The 16,989-nt window shown below is 41.3% G+C and overlaps 1 protein-coding gene across 2 annotated transcripts in view; it reads right to left on the bottom strand.

The window, feature by feature from the left end:
- The window catches only part of LOC148829905 (diphosphoinositol polyphosphate phosphohydrolase NUDT4B), a 43,803-nt gene extending 27,871 nt beyond the window's left edge, over positions 1 to 15,932 (bottom strand). The window contains exon 1 of one of the 2 annotated variants that reach the window (XM_088923015.1): positions 15,472 to 15,932. In XM_088923015.1, coding sequence (XP_088779141.1) covers positions 15,472 to 15,570 — 99 coding nt within the window. In that variant the 5' untranslated portion in view covers positions 15,571 to 15,932. The remainder of the gene's footprint in view (positions 1 to 15,471) is intronic. The other variant, XM_088923014.1, reaches the window with a different exon arrangement.
- Between the last annotated feature and the right edge of the window lie 1,057 nt (positions 15,933 to 16,989).

The following is a 16,989-nucleotide window of genomic DNA, read 5'->3' as shown; positions in this document are numbered from 1 at the left end:
CCATATGAATAAATAAGCATCAACATAAAAGAGAATGAAAGGAAACAGCTGGTCCGTAACTACAGATGTCACTTGTAGAATAACCTTTCCAATTATTTGCTTTGTTGTTCCAGATGGGAAATATGCTTTGCAGGCAGGTAAAAGCCCCAACACAATACATGAAACTATGAATGAAAAAAACATACATGCATAAGATGAGAAAAACAGGTTAGCAGCTTGGTAAGGATTAAAGGATCAGTTAATTTAATAAGACTGGGTGTGAGACGGATACATAAGATGCACGCTGTAAAAAAAAAGTAGACTATAACTAATATAAACTAGATTTACTGCCATGGGAATAAAGGGTAACTTAAGTTCAGTAGAACTAAATCTGGGTAGTCTAAATTTACAGCCTGATGAAAGGAGTGGTCATAATCATTCACGGTTATATTAGTTTTCAGCACTACTTGTTAGGTACACTGTATGTATGCTAGCAGTATCTGTTGTGCACTGACAACTTCCTGGTTACCATCACTATCCTGCTCAGTCTGTTTTTATTGTGTGCTAGAAGAACATCAGGAATGTGGAGGACAAAGTTACTTGTATACAAAAAGAGTAGTGCTGTAGCTTGTCTGGGCCTGAACTTTGCCTGCTATCCCATACAGCTTTCAACGGTCTATGACACTAACGAGTTTGTTAACGAGTTAACCATCTTTGACTTCACTTTGGCAAGAAATTAATTTATACTTTTAAAGGATAAGGGATGAAAAATCTACTCTAAAAACACACCTGAAGAACACTGGAGCCATTTAGAGAGTCTTCTCCTTGCTTGAGTCTTGATTATGTAACTTATGTTAAACTGAACACTGACTGCTTAGACGATTCTCCAAGGTTATGTGTACCTTCAAAAAGAAACAGGAGAAGCAACAGCACAACAGACAAAGTGAGTCAGAGTCTGCTGCTGTCATCACGCAGGACATAGCAAAGAGCCTTACTGTTGAATAAATAATACGCCCAGTCTCTTTTCCTGTCAAGGGCTTAATGCTGGCCCCAAGCATTACGATTCTAACACCACATCAACCCATCTTTTCATGCACTGCTGATCCACCAAATCACTTTCTCACTTTCATAACACGGCACTGGGAAATTGTCAATCTTGACATATATTTCTTGTGCGATAAAAAAATAACATTTCATGTAGCCTTTACTTACAGTAGTACTCAGTACCACAGAAGACAAGAGATGAGACATCAATCAAGTACCTGACTATTTAGCCTTTAAAGATCCCATAGATCACCAGGAGTAGGGCTGTAAACCCTAAATTCCTGGGCTTGAAAAAATCAGGTCTCCCTAAATACCCCCAATTACCTGATCTTCTGTTTACCAGAGTGAGTGTTGTAAGTGTTGCATTTCAGTGATGGGTGAAGTGGGTCCCCTCTCTGTGCATCATGCTTTGGGAAAAGTAATTGTGATCATCATACTTTAAACTTAAAGCATCAAGACAGATCAAAGGCTTTGAGCAAAATATTTACTTTTGCACCCAAAGGGAGAATCAGTTCAACAACATGCAAGTTTAGGAATGCAATTCAGTTCCAATATTAACCAGTCCAGTCCTACTGTATAACCCAGGTGTGAACACAAGTTATCACCAAAACAGCATTAAATTAGGGAGAGTATATAACTTACATTTACTGGTTGCAAGACGCCACATTGGAAAGAATCCTAAAAGCTTTTGTCAACAACTACACATTTAAGTCATTGTTTAAGAATAATATTTTAATATTAAAACAAACTACTAAAGGTTTATTTCATGTATGTAACAATGTACCATAACTAGTGACAGAAATAAATAGCCATTGTTTTAAACAAAACAAAGCAAACTGTTAAATCTGTTTTGAGGGTTACAAAAACTGCATTCCATGTGGTCTGAAATAAAAGATTAAACTATACAAAAAACAAAATGCTTAACATTATTACTATAATCTGACAGAAATCATTTTAATTAGCCTAATTAATGCTGTGACCCAAATAAGGAAAAATGGCCTGAAAATGGATGGATAGTCTAATTAATTACTATGACAACTGCAAGTCTCTAAATTCTTTACATACTGAATACGGTGACTTGGTTTAATTTGCTTTCAACAGTACAGTCCTAATCAGAGTGCAATAACATGCGCTAATTAACATGTTGCCAAAATTTAAATATGGTGAGATGGACTGCAGAGTAGCCTGCATTTATACATCTGCCTTAGACTTAGGCTTTTAGACTGTTCTATAGAGAAAATATCGTCTGATATTTAGGATGGTCACTTACAGCGATGAAGGCCGCACACCTGGTACAACATGACATTGCTTCCAGGGCTTGACTGGTGCGTTCGATTCACATAATTCAAATTATACAAACTCACCTATGCCTCATGCAAGAAAGAAAAATAAAGATGAGAAAAAGTGGAAAACTATACTACACCCAGAATGTACCAACTGCAGATCTTGAGAGAAACTCAGTGAATCCCTCTTCTGCTCTACAGGAAAAAAGGGTATTATCCCATTTTGTAAGCAACCAGGCACTAAATGCTATTATTTTAGCATTTTCTGTGCAGCATTCATTTTTTACTTTTACTTTTTCTGGCCCAGGCCTCTGTACACTTTATTTAACCTAAAATAGAGAAATGAATCTTAAAACAAGTAATGAATTCTAATTTCACCCCACAAAACGTTATCTTACAGTGGACCTCATTGCATTAATGAGGATCACTGGATGCTTGGGACAGATGGTGATCCAAATAAAATCTGCAAGAGATTAATAAACTTATTTATAAAGCACCTTTTCACACCCACGACGCTGTATATAGAGATCAAAAATGACAATAAAAAGAAAGAGTAAAACTGAACAATAACACACACTTCATACAGACAGAATGCAAGGCAATCGATCATAGGCCCTGGTAAGAAGGCAAGTTTGGAGTTGAAGAGAGTCGAAGAATTTGTCTCTCGTGAAGTCTGAGAAAGGGCACAAAGGATCAGACGCTCTGCATTGACAGAAATTGTCTAATGCAGGCAGTATTTCGAAAGTGGGGGAAAAAAAAGACGTCTTAATCAAATTTTTCACATGGGCCTCAAAAGACAGCAGAGGATTATGTATGACTCCCAGATTCCCAATTTCAGCTAATCCATAAAATGGGAAGCCATCCCGTTACTGTGACGCAGTTATGAATGAATGTGCTCCAAGATGTAAATGGTGACAAATATTATGTAAATGGTCTACATGGCTGACATATTCATTGGTGTTAAGGACTCAGCCAGGGGTTGACAAAGTACAAACTGTTTGGTGGAAGTCAGCCAATTTACAGCCTCCAATTTTAAGGTCAATACTATATATATCAAAAGTCAATAGTATACCCCTCTTGAATAATAAATGGCAGGCAGGACAGTGGTTTGGGAACTTAACAGTCGAGATGCAGACTAACAGAAAAGGAAATAAGTATATACTGCAAGAAGAAAGCTGAATCTAAAAACCCAATATGATTTTGAAAGTAGTTTTAGCTCCCTTTCATCCCCCTCAGTGTGTCACGTTTCAGTATGCACTCTAAGTGCTACAAAAGACAGCTTGCTCCTGTGCACAGCTCAATCAGTATGAACAGGGGAACCGTTTCAAAAGCAGCATGACCTCTGCGTTGGATTTCAGGCCGTGGAACCTCAAGCACATGGAATGAGAGACTGGCTCTTGCCGATCCTCAACTGGAAGGCGCATTAACTCAGGGAACAGTTCCGGCAATAACTTGGCAGGTTGAAGGTCTGCTGATGATGTCGAAACAGAAACTGCAAAGCGCGAGAGAACAGGAAAAAAGCAGACAGCACAGACTTCCGAATCTTCTAGTACAATATCCTGTGCTGAAGACTCAGCCCTTACAGGCCTACTGTATGAAACAAGCAGCTTCCAGCTCACTGTACAGTAGGTCACATTTGAACAGTGTGCAGACTACAGTCAAGGAATCAGTCAGCACTGGAGCAGAAACACGGGGTTTTATAACACAGAGGAGCTGTGACCTTACAACACCCTAGTTGGCCACTTACTTGCTGGGGGGCAGCCAAACTCTGTGGAGAAGTTGCATGGGATACCCATGCCATTTCATGACTTTGCATCAGAACTGCAAGACTGCATGGCAGATCTGCTTACTTATTCAAAAGGGAAGAGTGGGACATGTATCCACATATTTTCACATGATCACATTTAATGATTTTAAAAGGCAGAGTAAACAAATGCATTAAAATGGATCTATGATTAAAACAATTTGCTTTACTGGCTAAAGACGGTCATTCTTATTGTACATTCCGTGTCATGTAAGGAGTATATAAAAGGAAATCAAAGACCGAGGCCTGTGACTCAAAAGCATTGCAGTAGTATGTAAGCTAAGGTGACAAAGTCCATCAGCATGTGAACTGGAAAAATGTACAAACTTGTTCAGGAAAAATAATGAGAGGCAAAAAAGCCTATTACTGATCGCGTGCCAGAGATCACATGATAGTACAATGTCTTCCAAAAATACTGGGACAGAAAAGCCAAAATGTCTTTTTTGCTTTGAAATCACATGATTTGCGTTTGCCGTCATGAGATTATGCGAATGCTACCTTTTATTTTCGGGTAGTTCCATGCGTACCTTTCGTCATGCGTTGTTTGACCCAGTGATTTCAGGTGATCATACGTACTTTAACTTAGTAATAACAAGTAGTAATAATACTATTAGTAGCAATAGTAGTAGTAGTTATTAGTAGTAATAATAACTTAGTAATAATAAGTAATTTAACTTAAGTAATAACAGATTCACTTTAAGGACATGTCAGAGAGCAAAAAGGGATACTAAAGACCAAACTCCACTTTTACACATTGAAGGATCAATAATTACTTGCTTACTAAAGGACAGTACAGAACTTATCCTGAAATCAATTTCTTATATAACTGTTCTAAAAAGTCAAGCAAGGTGACTAAACTGTTAAGGCATTCACTCCGAGTGTAAACTGAGCACTGTGACCATAGGTTCGAGCATTAGGCAGGATACTAACTATGTCCCAGCAGCAACACAAGGCTCAGCGCCTGCGGGCTTGCAGTGATGTCATCAACGAGGGACACACCTCTGCTCCATCCATCACAAGACCAGGGGCTTGACGGGAAGGAGGGTCAGAGGGGCCCATCTACATTTCCTCGTTATCCCCAAGTAGGTACTGGGGTTGCCACTGCAAGCGCAATTGTAAGAATTGGCAGAGCACATCGCAAAAACAAAATGAGTTAAAAAAAAGTCAAGTGAAAAAAAGAGCAGATACTGGAAATTACAATGTGGAACATATTTCTACTTCTGAAGCTAAATTAATATAACAATGACTTCATTTTGTGTGCGGCTAAAATGTTAAGATCCAGGAATCTAACGCATTTAGCAGTAAGAAATATAAGCCTCTACAATTAAAATGCTCTTTTCACTGCTGTAGGTTGTCAGGTAACTATAACACAACATCTAATGATAGAACACAGAAAACATCTCAGAAATCTTACTTGAAACTCCTTTTCTTCCTTATTGCCAAAAAAACAGTTACAGCAGAGACAGCTCAAAGCAAAGATAGTTAAGAATACTGGAAGAATCTTCAGTATAAACAGTCTCTCCTGGTTCTGAAGTCATGGTCTTAATACAGGAGTATAAGGGAAACTAGGTGAATCTAGGCCCATTCCACCTTAAGTAAAATGGGTCCTTTTGAAGGTGATTAGGCAACATGTACAAACAAAGTCAGAAACCTTCAAGAGAGGCCCCTGCGAACCAAAACAGTGATTTTTGCTCTGAGTAGTAATTTCAGCGCTGGTGGTCGAGACTAGTCCACAGCATTCAACAGACAGGCATACTGTCAAGAGTCTAGTGTCATGAAGTGCTTTGAATAGAGGTATTGTTGTGCTTATTCTACATGATGTATCATGTCCATCAATGGCAAATAACAGTTACACTAGATATATTGGTAGCAGTGAGAGCACTTCTAAAAGGCATACATATCGGGTCACAGGGATAGCTTGAACATCTGCATTTGTTTTGCCCGGCTAACACAATCCCTTTAACAAAACAAGCCATCTTTAACTACTTACTCTTACTGTGGTTACAAATAACCCGTGAAGTTTCTGCACTTTAAACCTGTTTGCTTGAAGAAATGAAATAACATTTTGCAGACATTTAAGTACTTATACAGAACTTGCAGCAGGCAGTTGGGCTTTCCAAATATTTCCTCTATCGATCTGCTGCCTGCACACTGCAAGTCGAGCGAACCCGAGCACACTGCAGATCAAACCGTCCATTCCATCTCACTACGCAAAACCCCCAATACAGCCAAGTGGACCAAGCGCTGTTTAAAAAAACCTGCTGCAATAAAAAATCAAAACCTGCTAGGCACACCACTTTTAAAAAGTAATTCTTAGAACACAAAAGAGAAAGCCATTAGATTTGGTCAATAAATTCCCTGCGTACTGAACTCTCTCCACCCCCCCGGTATTGAAGAAGCAATTATCACTGCCCTTTCCTGCAAGGCTGCCTGTCCCTGAAAACATAATTAAAGAAGATGCTTTATGAACATTGACAGATGAGAGATACCTGTCTGACCTTTTACCTTTGCCACTAGCCAGTGACCTTTCAACTGAGGTGGCATGAAAGCACAGAAATGTTGTGTAAAAAAAGAGAGGAAAGAAATAGCCAACACCTGTCACTTCAGCACTGATCTTGCAGACCATCAAACAAGCACATCTGAAGTATCTTTAATACATATGGAGAAGTCCTTTTTTTAATCCTCAGCTTCTATTGACATTTTTGACACTTACACCTCAAACACAATTAAAGATTTCAGGCACCAAGCCCTTGGTTTTGAGTCTGCATACACGGATAAACGGACAAAGGAAAGTGTGATTTCTCAACGCACGTATCGGCCCTATCCGGGGTACAAGCAAACCAAAACTTTGAACGGGCCCCTGCGTCTGGGGTATATCAATCTCCCCCTGTGGAATTGTTTAGTGGCAGACTCAAGGGAGGCCTGGTGTATGGTATCTCACATCGGGCTCTTGTGTCAGGGACAGACAATGTAATCTGTAGGAGCTTTTGTCTCTAGCCCACAGGTTAGCATCTCCTGCCCCTTTTAAATTCTGTACATTTCCATGCTAAGATTACCATGCTGTGTGATTTTCCAGTACTTTGATACCGTAGCTCAGAGTATGACAAAAACTACGTCAAAAATTTTAAAGAAATACAAGGACCTGGTTTTCCCCAAGACATGCCAACTTTTTAGAAAGTCCGAAAAGATAGCTACAACTGAGCAGCTGATGACTCATTCCTCAGCCTTTTTTGGAAATATTTTTCATGTAATCGGATGAGAACATGTCTGCAGGTGCGATAAGAAAAGAGCCTTTATTACACTAAAAAAATCAAAAAGAATTGGAGAACTAAGGTAAGAAATGGTACAGTATTCACCATGTCTGTTGCTGACCATGAGCCTGAATCTTGAATGCATTTTCCTGTATAAACAGGGTCTCATGCTGTGAGAATAAGAAAGTCAGACTCTGAAAGGCCAAACAATAGCTGACATACCTTCCTGATTAACATCACATTTGACTAAATCTCTCTAGTCTCCGTCTTTTCTGGCCACGAGAATAGAGGATATTTACACAACTCGGAACGATACGTAAAAACACAAGGGGATTGTGTTAAAAGTCTCATTTAGCCTAGACAGCAGTCCAACAGATCTGCAAACTTCAATCCCATATAAAAAAAAAGTTGGGAACTTTGTGTAAATCACAGATTGACCTCTTCATTAATTTATTCGAATTAACTTAGTCAATGTAATAAAACACCTTACAACATAAGAGCACTAAAATTCTAAATTACAAGGAATATTTTGAGAAAAGTTGTGGAACTTGTTTGGAATGTTATACCAAAAGAAAATCTTCCCACTTCAAGAGTAAAACCCTATCTTACTATTGATTAAATCTGTAACCATTCTGGATTAATGAGTCTCAGTTGTGCTGTTTAAAAGCAAAGTTTCCAGCTCCACTACCAAAAAGGTAGTTTTTCAGCCAAATTCAAATGGTATGGAAAGCTACTGTACACATTTTACTATAGGTCTATAGTGTACAGAAGCTTACACATTCAGGTAAACTGAACTGAAAAATGTCCTCAAATAATTCCTCAAAACATGAAAAACAGCTTAATGTCTGTGTATATTTATTATTATTATTTTTCTGAATTTCTGCAGTAAAAAAAGAATTTACTCTGTGGTACACATTTCACAGGAAAGAAAGAGGTGTCTGTAAAAAAATTATTGGAATGACAAAATATTTATTTATAAAACATTTGTTATTACAGCAATTAACAACTCCACAACATTTACATTAAAAAACAAACATCTTGTTTACGAATAGGCAGAAGTTCTAATGGGGAAGCAGGGCTGTCCAGTCCTGTTCTGGAGGAACGATGAGTCTACTTGTGTTCTAGTTCTATGTAAAGCAGCTGCGTGTGAAGAGATGGAAAATGCTGTTAAATTGGTCCAATAAAGCCAGAAACCAGCTGATGAGGTACCAAGCCAGAATGCAGGCTGGTGTGTCTTACAGAATCTTCACAACCAGGACTGGACTCCCCTGTTCCTGTTAATCCTTCAGTAACATATCTGAAGATGTAAATAGTATAGTCTTCAAATAAGCAAATGAAAAAATATAAAAAGGATTTTTTAACTTTGCAGATGCACCTCTACTGGAAATGTCTAAATGCAGTCTCTGAGAAGCCCCTATAAAGCCACAAAACATTAAAGGTATTGATCTGAAACCGCACAAGCCAAAATGAATATAATGAAGTCGAAAGAGATGCTGCCTCTCTCTCTCTCTCCCTGGCCCATGTACGCATGCATGTAGTCACCCAGTTCCATCTTGTCACTCTAGTGGATATAAAAGACCATCCAAGACCCAAGACCGAACAGGGCAGAATCCTGCACCTTAAAAAGGTCAAGATCAAGATCACTCTATTAGCCCTGTACAATTTCTTGCATTAGGAATTTGTCTTTTTCACAGACCCCAATTTGCTCTCCATGAGACACACAGACAGGGAGAGAAGCTTGGGGTCAGAGCGCAGGGTCAGCCATTTATACGGCACCCCTGGAGCAGCTGGGGTGAAGGGCCTTGGTCAGGGGCCCGATGGAGTAGGATTCCTCTGCCGGCCACGGGATTTGAACCGGTAACCTTCCAGCCACAGGCACAGATCCAAGGCACAGTGCCACCGCTCCGCCCCAAAAGCACCTTCCTTCGAGCCGGATTCGAACCAGCAACCTAAGGATTCCCAGCTGTTTCCACTACAGTCCTCCGCTCCAGCATCTGAGCTATTGAAGGAACAGGTTTCAGTTTCATTAAGAGAGCACTCAGACAAGTCCCTGATGCTACTCGCAGGATCTCTATCTAAAGATCTCACAGATTATGGGGGAGAGAATCTTCCGTGAAAGAGTGTTATTGCAGATTATCAGTTGACAGCCTTGGATACACTTAATACTTAAGGTAACAATGGGCAAACTTCAAAACAACTTTTTGGACAGAAATACTCTACAATTTTAATACAGTGTCTCCAGGCCTGACGTATAGACATATAGGCCTGAGATAGTATTATATGCCTAACATATAATACTATCTCTGCAACACTAACTCATTTTCCACTTCTTCATCCACCCCCCAAGTCATTCAAGATTTTCAAATCACAGTTCTTATTAACACGAGCCTGCTTTTTACAATATACAAATGAAACTTCCTACGTGAACATTAACCATGACCCAACAGCAAATATTCTGTGCAGCATGCTTTCAGATCAAAACAGCATCTTGCTTCTTTAACATACCTGTGACAGTGTAGCTGTAACAACAGATCCTATCAGATTCCAGGAGAAGGCTTCTGTATGAGGTGGCAATGTCTGGTTTGCGCTGGTTATGTACAGCATTTGTCTTTGAGAGACTGTCTCATACCATACCTTGACATTTAAACTTACCTCACCATATTACAGCAGGAACAATACAAAGACATCCCCTCTCTTGTGACAGAAAAAAAAAAACCTTCAGAGAAACACTCATGACTTTCATTTAACCTGTAAAGTCAGCGCTTGTAGGCTTCAAAAGTACAGTCTTTTGGAAACATTCATATAATCCTCTCCAACACCAGCTCAACTGGAATTAACCATCACTGATGCACCATTGACAGTCTTGCACCTCTAAGAGCCACAGTTGAGTAATACCCTAGACAGTCCAAGAAAAAATAACATTTAACACATCCATATGTAAATTACATTTAAAATGTTAGACAGGATTTTAGACCTGTAGATAAACTGTTTTAATACCATATTTCGGCTGCGAGTCTCACTTGTAGGACCTGCTGACTGACCCCATTAAATGCTCTGCTGAATCTACCAAGTATCGGTTCAGCAAGTCAGTTCGCAGGGACTACAGGCCCGCTTGATGAAAGTAGGAAGGACAAACAGTGGGTGCCTGAGTCACAGAGATGCTTTCCCCACAGCAGAGTCCTGTGAAAACAAACACTACGACTGAACCAGTCCAGCTGCTGAGGGAGGACAGAATATTTTCCAAACTGCACAGGAACTGTAGCATAAACACAATTCAGCACATGACTCATTTTCTCTTCCAATTCGCGTGCAATTCACAGCCCGACTTGGAATGTCACTTCTATGCTCACAATGTAGCGTAAGGGAAAACAGTACAGTGAATTCTACAGTATGCACAGCCATGACAGTGAGAAAAATGCCATGCCCCTTTACACAACAGAAGACAGACCGCTTCTTCCATGCGACGTTTATTTCCGACACACTCTAATTGGACATTACAATATTAAAAATAGTCCCTGAATAAACAATTCTGCCTTCTGTAAAGCAATCCCTAAGCTTAGCTTTGCCCTTCACACAATTTCTGTGGACGTTCCATTGACACAAATGAGACACGGCCCCCTTCCTATGCCCCTCAGCAGTATTAATAACATCCAGAAGCCATCTCAGAGGACACCTGTGGCTTTCCCCCACCGCAGGCCCTCACCCTTTCCCCAAGGACAGGCTATTCAATGAAACACCAGTCACAAGGCAATTAGAATTTTAATTTTAGACCAAACAGTCATAATAGGATGCAAACGCACAACCTCAGGATACACAAGGTCAGGCAGCAGGGCACATAGCTGAGAACTACTGGTTCACTGTGTGGAGACTCACTCAATACTCACATTCCACAGCGAGAAGGAGTAAATATGTGCTCTATGATTAAGAAATAAAAAAGCTGTGTATATCCATGTCTTTTTCATACTATGCTCTTTCAAGCTTTTTACAAAGAAGAAAAACAGGCTGTAGAAGAGACCCAAGATAGCAGCTAGATCATTATATACAGTACTCACAAACTGCTCCCAACATAACAGAATGGTATGCTTCCAACAAATGGTACATTCCAAGATGGAGAACCGTAAAGTAGTAGCAAACTGGTGTCACATGCATGGATTCACCCCCTAATCTCATAAGCCAAAAGATCAGCCTGTTGACCCAGTGGGCTCACATCTTTCAAGATCCAGAAGGTGACAGCACCATAGCTGCTCACATCAGACGAGCCCTGTTACAAAGGCATTTTCCTCTGTGTGCTGTGCTGTGCTTACGGCTACGATTGTGATGCACATGCCTCTAGAGCACTGCTGAAGACAGCAGCAGACCTGGCTAATGTGACCAAAGAATAAGGAAAAAAAAACACCAAAGGGAAGAGCAGTTCAGGCTTCAAGAGAGTACTGAGCTTCTAAAAAGTCCCTGAGCAAAAAAAAATGTAAAATAAAGAAAAGATGAAAGTTTAAATGTGTCAAGAACACATTTTTCACCCATGTCATTAAGGAAGATTTCTTGAGTCCCTTCAAAATAAAGGTTGAGGAGATCCTTGAATTAACATGCTACTAACAGGCAAGATGGGACTCTTGTTTGTAATCATTGTGTTCTTGCGAATCAGTGGTAAAGACATAGGAACAGAAGATCATTAACCAAAAGCAAACCCCAAGACAAATTAACTTACTTAACTGGTTCATAACACTAAACATATCCTGAAGGAAAGACGATTGTGCCTTCAACTTGCTACGTGTATGCCTGAATCCCAGCATTGCACTATAAAGGAGTTGTGAAGGGTTATTGTAGTTGTCTTATAATAAAGGACTGTTTTGTGTATTTTACACCCTTGAAAAATACATGGAATTGCTTCGTCCTGTTCAAAGTGGAGCAATAAACATTCGAAGGGACCAAGAGCAAATGCAGACAAACAAATGTTTTGCAGAACCCTGCAAGTTGCTCCCACCAGGTAGCTACAAATCTATCTCCTTGGAAACCGCATCAGGCCCCAGTCAATCTACACAGAGAGGGTATAAAGCACTACCTTCTGCCTGCTGTCTTCCATCGGGTTGACTGCACTACAATAACCCTCTGCTTGCTGGCCTGCATGATAACCCCCTGAGGAAACTGCAGCAGTACAATTGTGTGGTCTGGTCACTGCTGTAAGACCTCTTTGCTCTTCCTCCAGTACCACAGAAAGGGTAGTAGTTCAGGTTTAATGCCACTTACAGTAACACAATGACAAGCACATTTTAATGGCAAAATGTGTATAGCTGAGTTATGAATACCAAAAAGAGTATATTACATTTAAAACAGATAAACAAAAAACAAAATGCTGTGATACTACACTTACAAAGCAAAAGAAAATGTGCATCTATAGCAACCCCTCCTCCACACACACCAAATGCTACATCCACAAGGATCAAATTCACCCTGCCAGATCTCTCCGTCTCTATTCTTCACTTTCCTACACTAGACAAAAAAAGGGGTTTACAAATAAGCAACTGATGCTGACAGGCACAGTAATATCGCTCTCAGGCAGGGCTTGGCTGAAGTTGTGCTTCTGGGCTGGAGGAGTGTCTGCAGTATTGGCTGGCTGCAGTGTCAACCACATAGCTATCTATGCACAATCTACTGCTGTGCATGCTGATTACAGACAAGACAAACATCTTTTAAGACCCATCCTTACATGAATGTGCTTGCTCTTAATTATTTCTGTGCCAGAAGATTTTGCTGTGCTCCATTTGAACCCATGCACTGAACAGAAAGACTTGCTGGACTGTTTGGACATCAGATGTTGCTCCTCGATGTTGCAGTATCAGAATAGTACTAGAATATTTCCACTGTAATGGACATCACTTTTTAAATAGGTACATCTTTGCTTTGATTTTCTGACGTTCTTAGCTAATGGGGAATCCGTTTCCTATACACAAAGCGGACATTTTCTAATGAAACTAAGCTCCCTTTTCCAAGAAGCAACCACTACCTACCAGGAGGCCAAAGCACTATGAAAGACATCTACTCTTCATGACTTTTTCATCACACCATTTTCAGGCACCCTGCTCTTGTTGAGCCCTGTCCCTTCCTGTTAAGCTCTTCTACTCTGCAGTACTAAGTGACTTCACTGGAGACCAAGCTGAAGTTCCTTCAAGGCTTAAGCAACTCTGTTGCACCTGAAAAGCCAAAAGGATTCTCCGAGCATTCATCGAGAAGTTGAGGCTTGAATGAAAACAAAATGTCAGGGATTCCTTTGCTACGCACTTGATTCGCCACCCTTTATTGCAAATTACTTATCTGAGGAGCAGATCGGACCTTCTGAAAGTGAAGGCAATCTCTTTCTTCAACTACAGTAGATGAGCCAGATTCCTCCGACACCCTGCATTTGATCATGCATGTGTCTGCCTTCCAGTCAGGCTAATCCAATAATGAAACTCTACAACACGTCCAGAAAAGATAACAGTATACAGTATGCCTGAAAAAACAAATAATTACAACTATAACCAAATTCCTATAAGCAAGTCGTTACATGTTTATCCAAGAAACCAGAATGTCCAGGACAATGCACAGATGTTTCTTGCATACAGCACATCTACAGAGGAAAGAGCTGCAGAGATTCAGGAGATAAAACGCGTCTCTTGCGGTGCCTCTTAATCAGAATCTAAGAAAGTCAACTATTGCTTCACTTGGAGCCAATGGGGTTTGAGATAATTTAGTGGAGCCACCAGGTTTATCGGCCGATGATCAAATCAGACGTCGTGTGCAAGTTAATTCAAGCAAGATCCGCGCCTAGGTGACGAGTAAACACTGCGCCACTCAAAGCACACTATTACAGCTACGTGAAAAGACGAAGTAAAAAAAATCATTTAGGAATTAAGTGTAATTTTCACTTTAATTATGATGGAATTCATAGTTGGGGAGGTTTGTAAATCTGTTCATTGTACCGAATCAAAATGTCATCGATACACAAATTATCGTGATGAGCCACTATCGGGGGAAATAAATGAGTTTATGATCCTGTTTCTATTTAGAAAATATTAATGGCACCTGTTAGCCATCTCCAAGGGCTGCTTTAGTTTCGCCTCTGATGGGCATTCAAGTAGTTTATGCCTATGTGGGCTCACAATCATGGGCATTTCGATAGCCTTGCCTGTTCTACTTTAACACCAGGGAAAATACTGTTTTCATACTTCCAAATAATAGGGGACGTCCCAGGCGCACATTATCTAGTTGTGCAAAAACAACATTTCAACGTTTCATACGTGCGCGTACTGTACCAACGTATTCACAGTAAAGCAAACAGGAATTTCCGAGTGTAAATCTCTTTACAAAAAGAAAAACAGCAGTCGGCAAAATAATAGTATTCAGGGTATCGGGATACGGAGGACGGTGACATTTTAAATTCTGCTCGTCACAAAAATCGATACAGTTTTGACAATGGCTCTGATAATAGATACAAAAATCTGATTAGTCGACATCCGTAGCACCTAATATGATTCAACGTAACCTGTGCACGATTTTTCAGCGCTCCTGAGCACACGGGGCCACCGCTGAACAGTCACGGGGTATCGCAGCCGCTGCCGCGCCACCCTGCTGGCGCCTTGCTTGCCGTACCCATTTTGGCTCTGAAACTAGCCCGAACTGGATACGCTTCGCGGAGGAGGAGGAAAGGAAACCTTCGCTTGTTGGTATACAGTTTACACATTGTTGCAAACTCGTCGCTCTGACTCGCCCAGTCAATGAGATTACAAAGTAGCCGTTTGTTGCTTTTTCCCCCCCAACAAAGAAGCCACAAAATACTGCGGATTACTCACCACACGGCACACCGCTTGTTTGCCCTGGTGCTGGAAAATTGACAGGGGCACAAACCATACAGCATATATAAAGTATTGCACAGAACTAGCACTGATAATCTAGAAAACGCTGGATATCCCGTTTTATTTTCCCTGTAAAACCGGGAAAGGGGGACGCCATTCACCGTTGAACAGATTGCGGCTATCTATCTTCCCTATGTAACGTGGATTAAGGAGTTTGAAGCACGGACGGACAAGGCTCATCTCGCCCAGCTGCCGGACGACCGCATCTTGAACCAGCATACCTCGTCTTCTCGCTCGTTCTTGAAACACAGGCACGCCGCCCGCTTCTTGAAGCCCTCCCCGTCGTACGTCCTCGTCTGGTTAGGCTTGAACTTCATCATATAGACCCGCTCGTCCCCTCCCAAAGCGAGCCGAAATCAGCAGCGAAAAGGTACAGCGGCGAGGGACGCCACAGCCGAGCAGGGGGAGTCGGGAGGAGTGGTAGCAGTGAATCGGCATGAACAGAAAGGGCAGTCCGGGGTGGTGGTGGTTTCAAACGCAGTCTGCTCTTTGCACTGCGTCTCTCTCCATTGAGCCCGTCCACCTGGTCTGCTCGCTGTCTCGGCGATCCGATATTGTCCGCGCCTTCTGTCGGCTCTCTCTCTCTCTGCGCTTATGTCTGCCCTGGCCGGTATTTAACTGAACTCGAATTCCTCTAAATACAATCCTCCCACTGGCACCCCCACCACCTCCACCCTTTCCTGCGCAGTCGCAGCAGTGCAACAGTTCCACTGCGCGGCTGCAGCCAGCCCGTCTATAGGAGAGACGCGGTGCAGCGTAGCCGTCCTGGAGCGAAATAAGGCGTTTTCTAGCAAAAAAAAAAGTATCAATGAAGTGCAAAAGGCGTGCCCACTGCTCCAGACTGCTCCCCCCCCCCCCCCCGGAACAGTTGATATCTCCACCGTTTCAAGAGATCCGCTTAAAATATTTTACCACCGATCGGCCAAAACTGTATGGACAAAAAACAACGGAAAATATATGTATGTTATATTTTGCGGAACGTTATACCACCCAAGCCATGTGGATTATGACTTTTAATTCTTTTCTCCGCTCGTCTGTTACATTTATTTCTGAAGAAAAGCGGGACAGTTCGAGACCGTTTTAAAGAGGAAAAAAAATAAACGTATAATGGCATCGCGTGTAAAATGTATTCACTCCAGACCATTGCTGAAAAGCTGATAATGTTTAAGCGGGGGGCAATTTGTTTCTGCGGGAAAGGAAAGCAACACATCAGCGCAGTTTCAGAATTGTTTCTGACCGAACGTTTTCGTAATACAAGCCTGTGTTAAGAAAACATGGGTATATTGATATTTGTTGACTCTAACACGACAATGGCGTTGCCGTATCTCTGGAGATTAAAGAGAGAGGTGATTGTGCGTGTGCTCAGTAGCAGTTTGCGAGTTTTAAAGTTAGAGTCGTTAAGTTACGAGTGGAGTTACCGTGAAGAGCTGCGGTATCCGCACCTGTACTTCAGAAGGGTGAATGAACTGGAGTGTGCCAGTATCTGTAGAAAAACATACTCCCTCTTTGAGCGCCGCAAGGCCGGTGTCCTATCCAATTCAGTATCCCCTGGAAATCGGTATCCCCCTCCGAAACGCGCCGTTAAAATCATTGCCCCTTCCGCTTTGGGGCGCATTTTCCTCATCATCACCACATGAAATTATTTACGTATGCGTAACACATACGGACAAAAGATGCACATGACCTTTGTGTGCTTTCCTTAAGGGCTCCCCTGTTTTGTGTAGACACGGTGAACTAAC

The sequence above is a fragment of the Atractosteus spatula genome, chromosome 8, assembly GCF_055471065.1.
Source record: "Atractosteus spatula isolate fAtrSpa1 chromosome 8, fAtrSpa1.hap1, whole genome shotgun sequence".
Classification (NCBI taxonomy): Eukaryota; Metazoa; Chordata; class Actinopteri; order Semionotiformes; family Lepisosteidae; genus Atractosteus; species Atractosteus spatula.
Note: the sequence above shows the minus strand (reverse complement) of the source record. Positions and strands in the feature narration are given on the sequence as shown.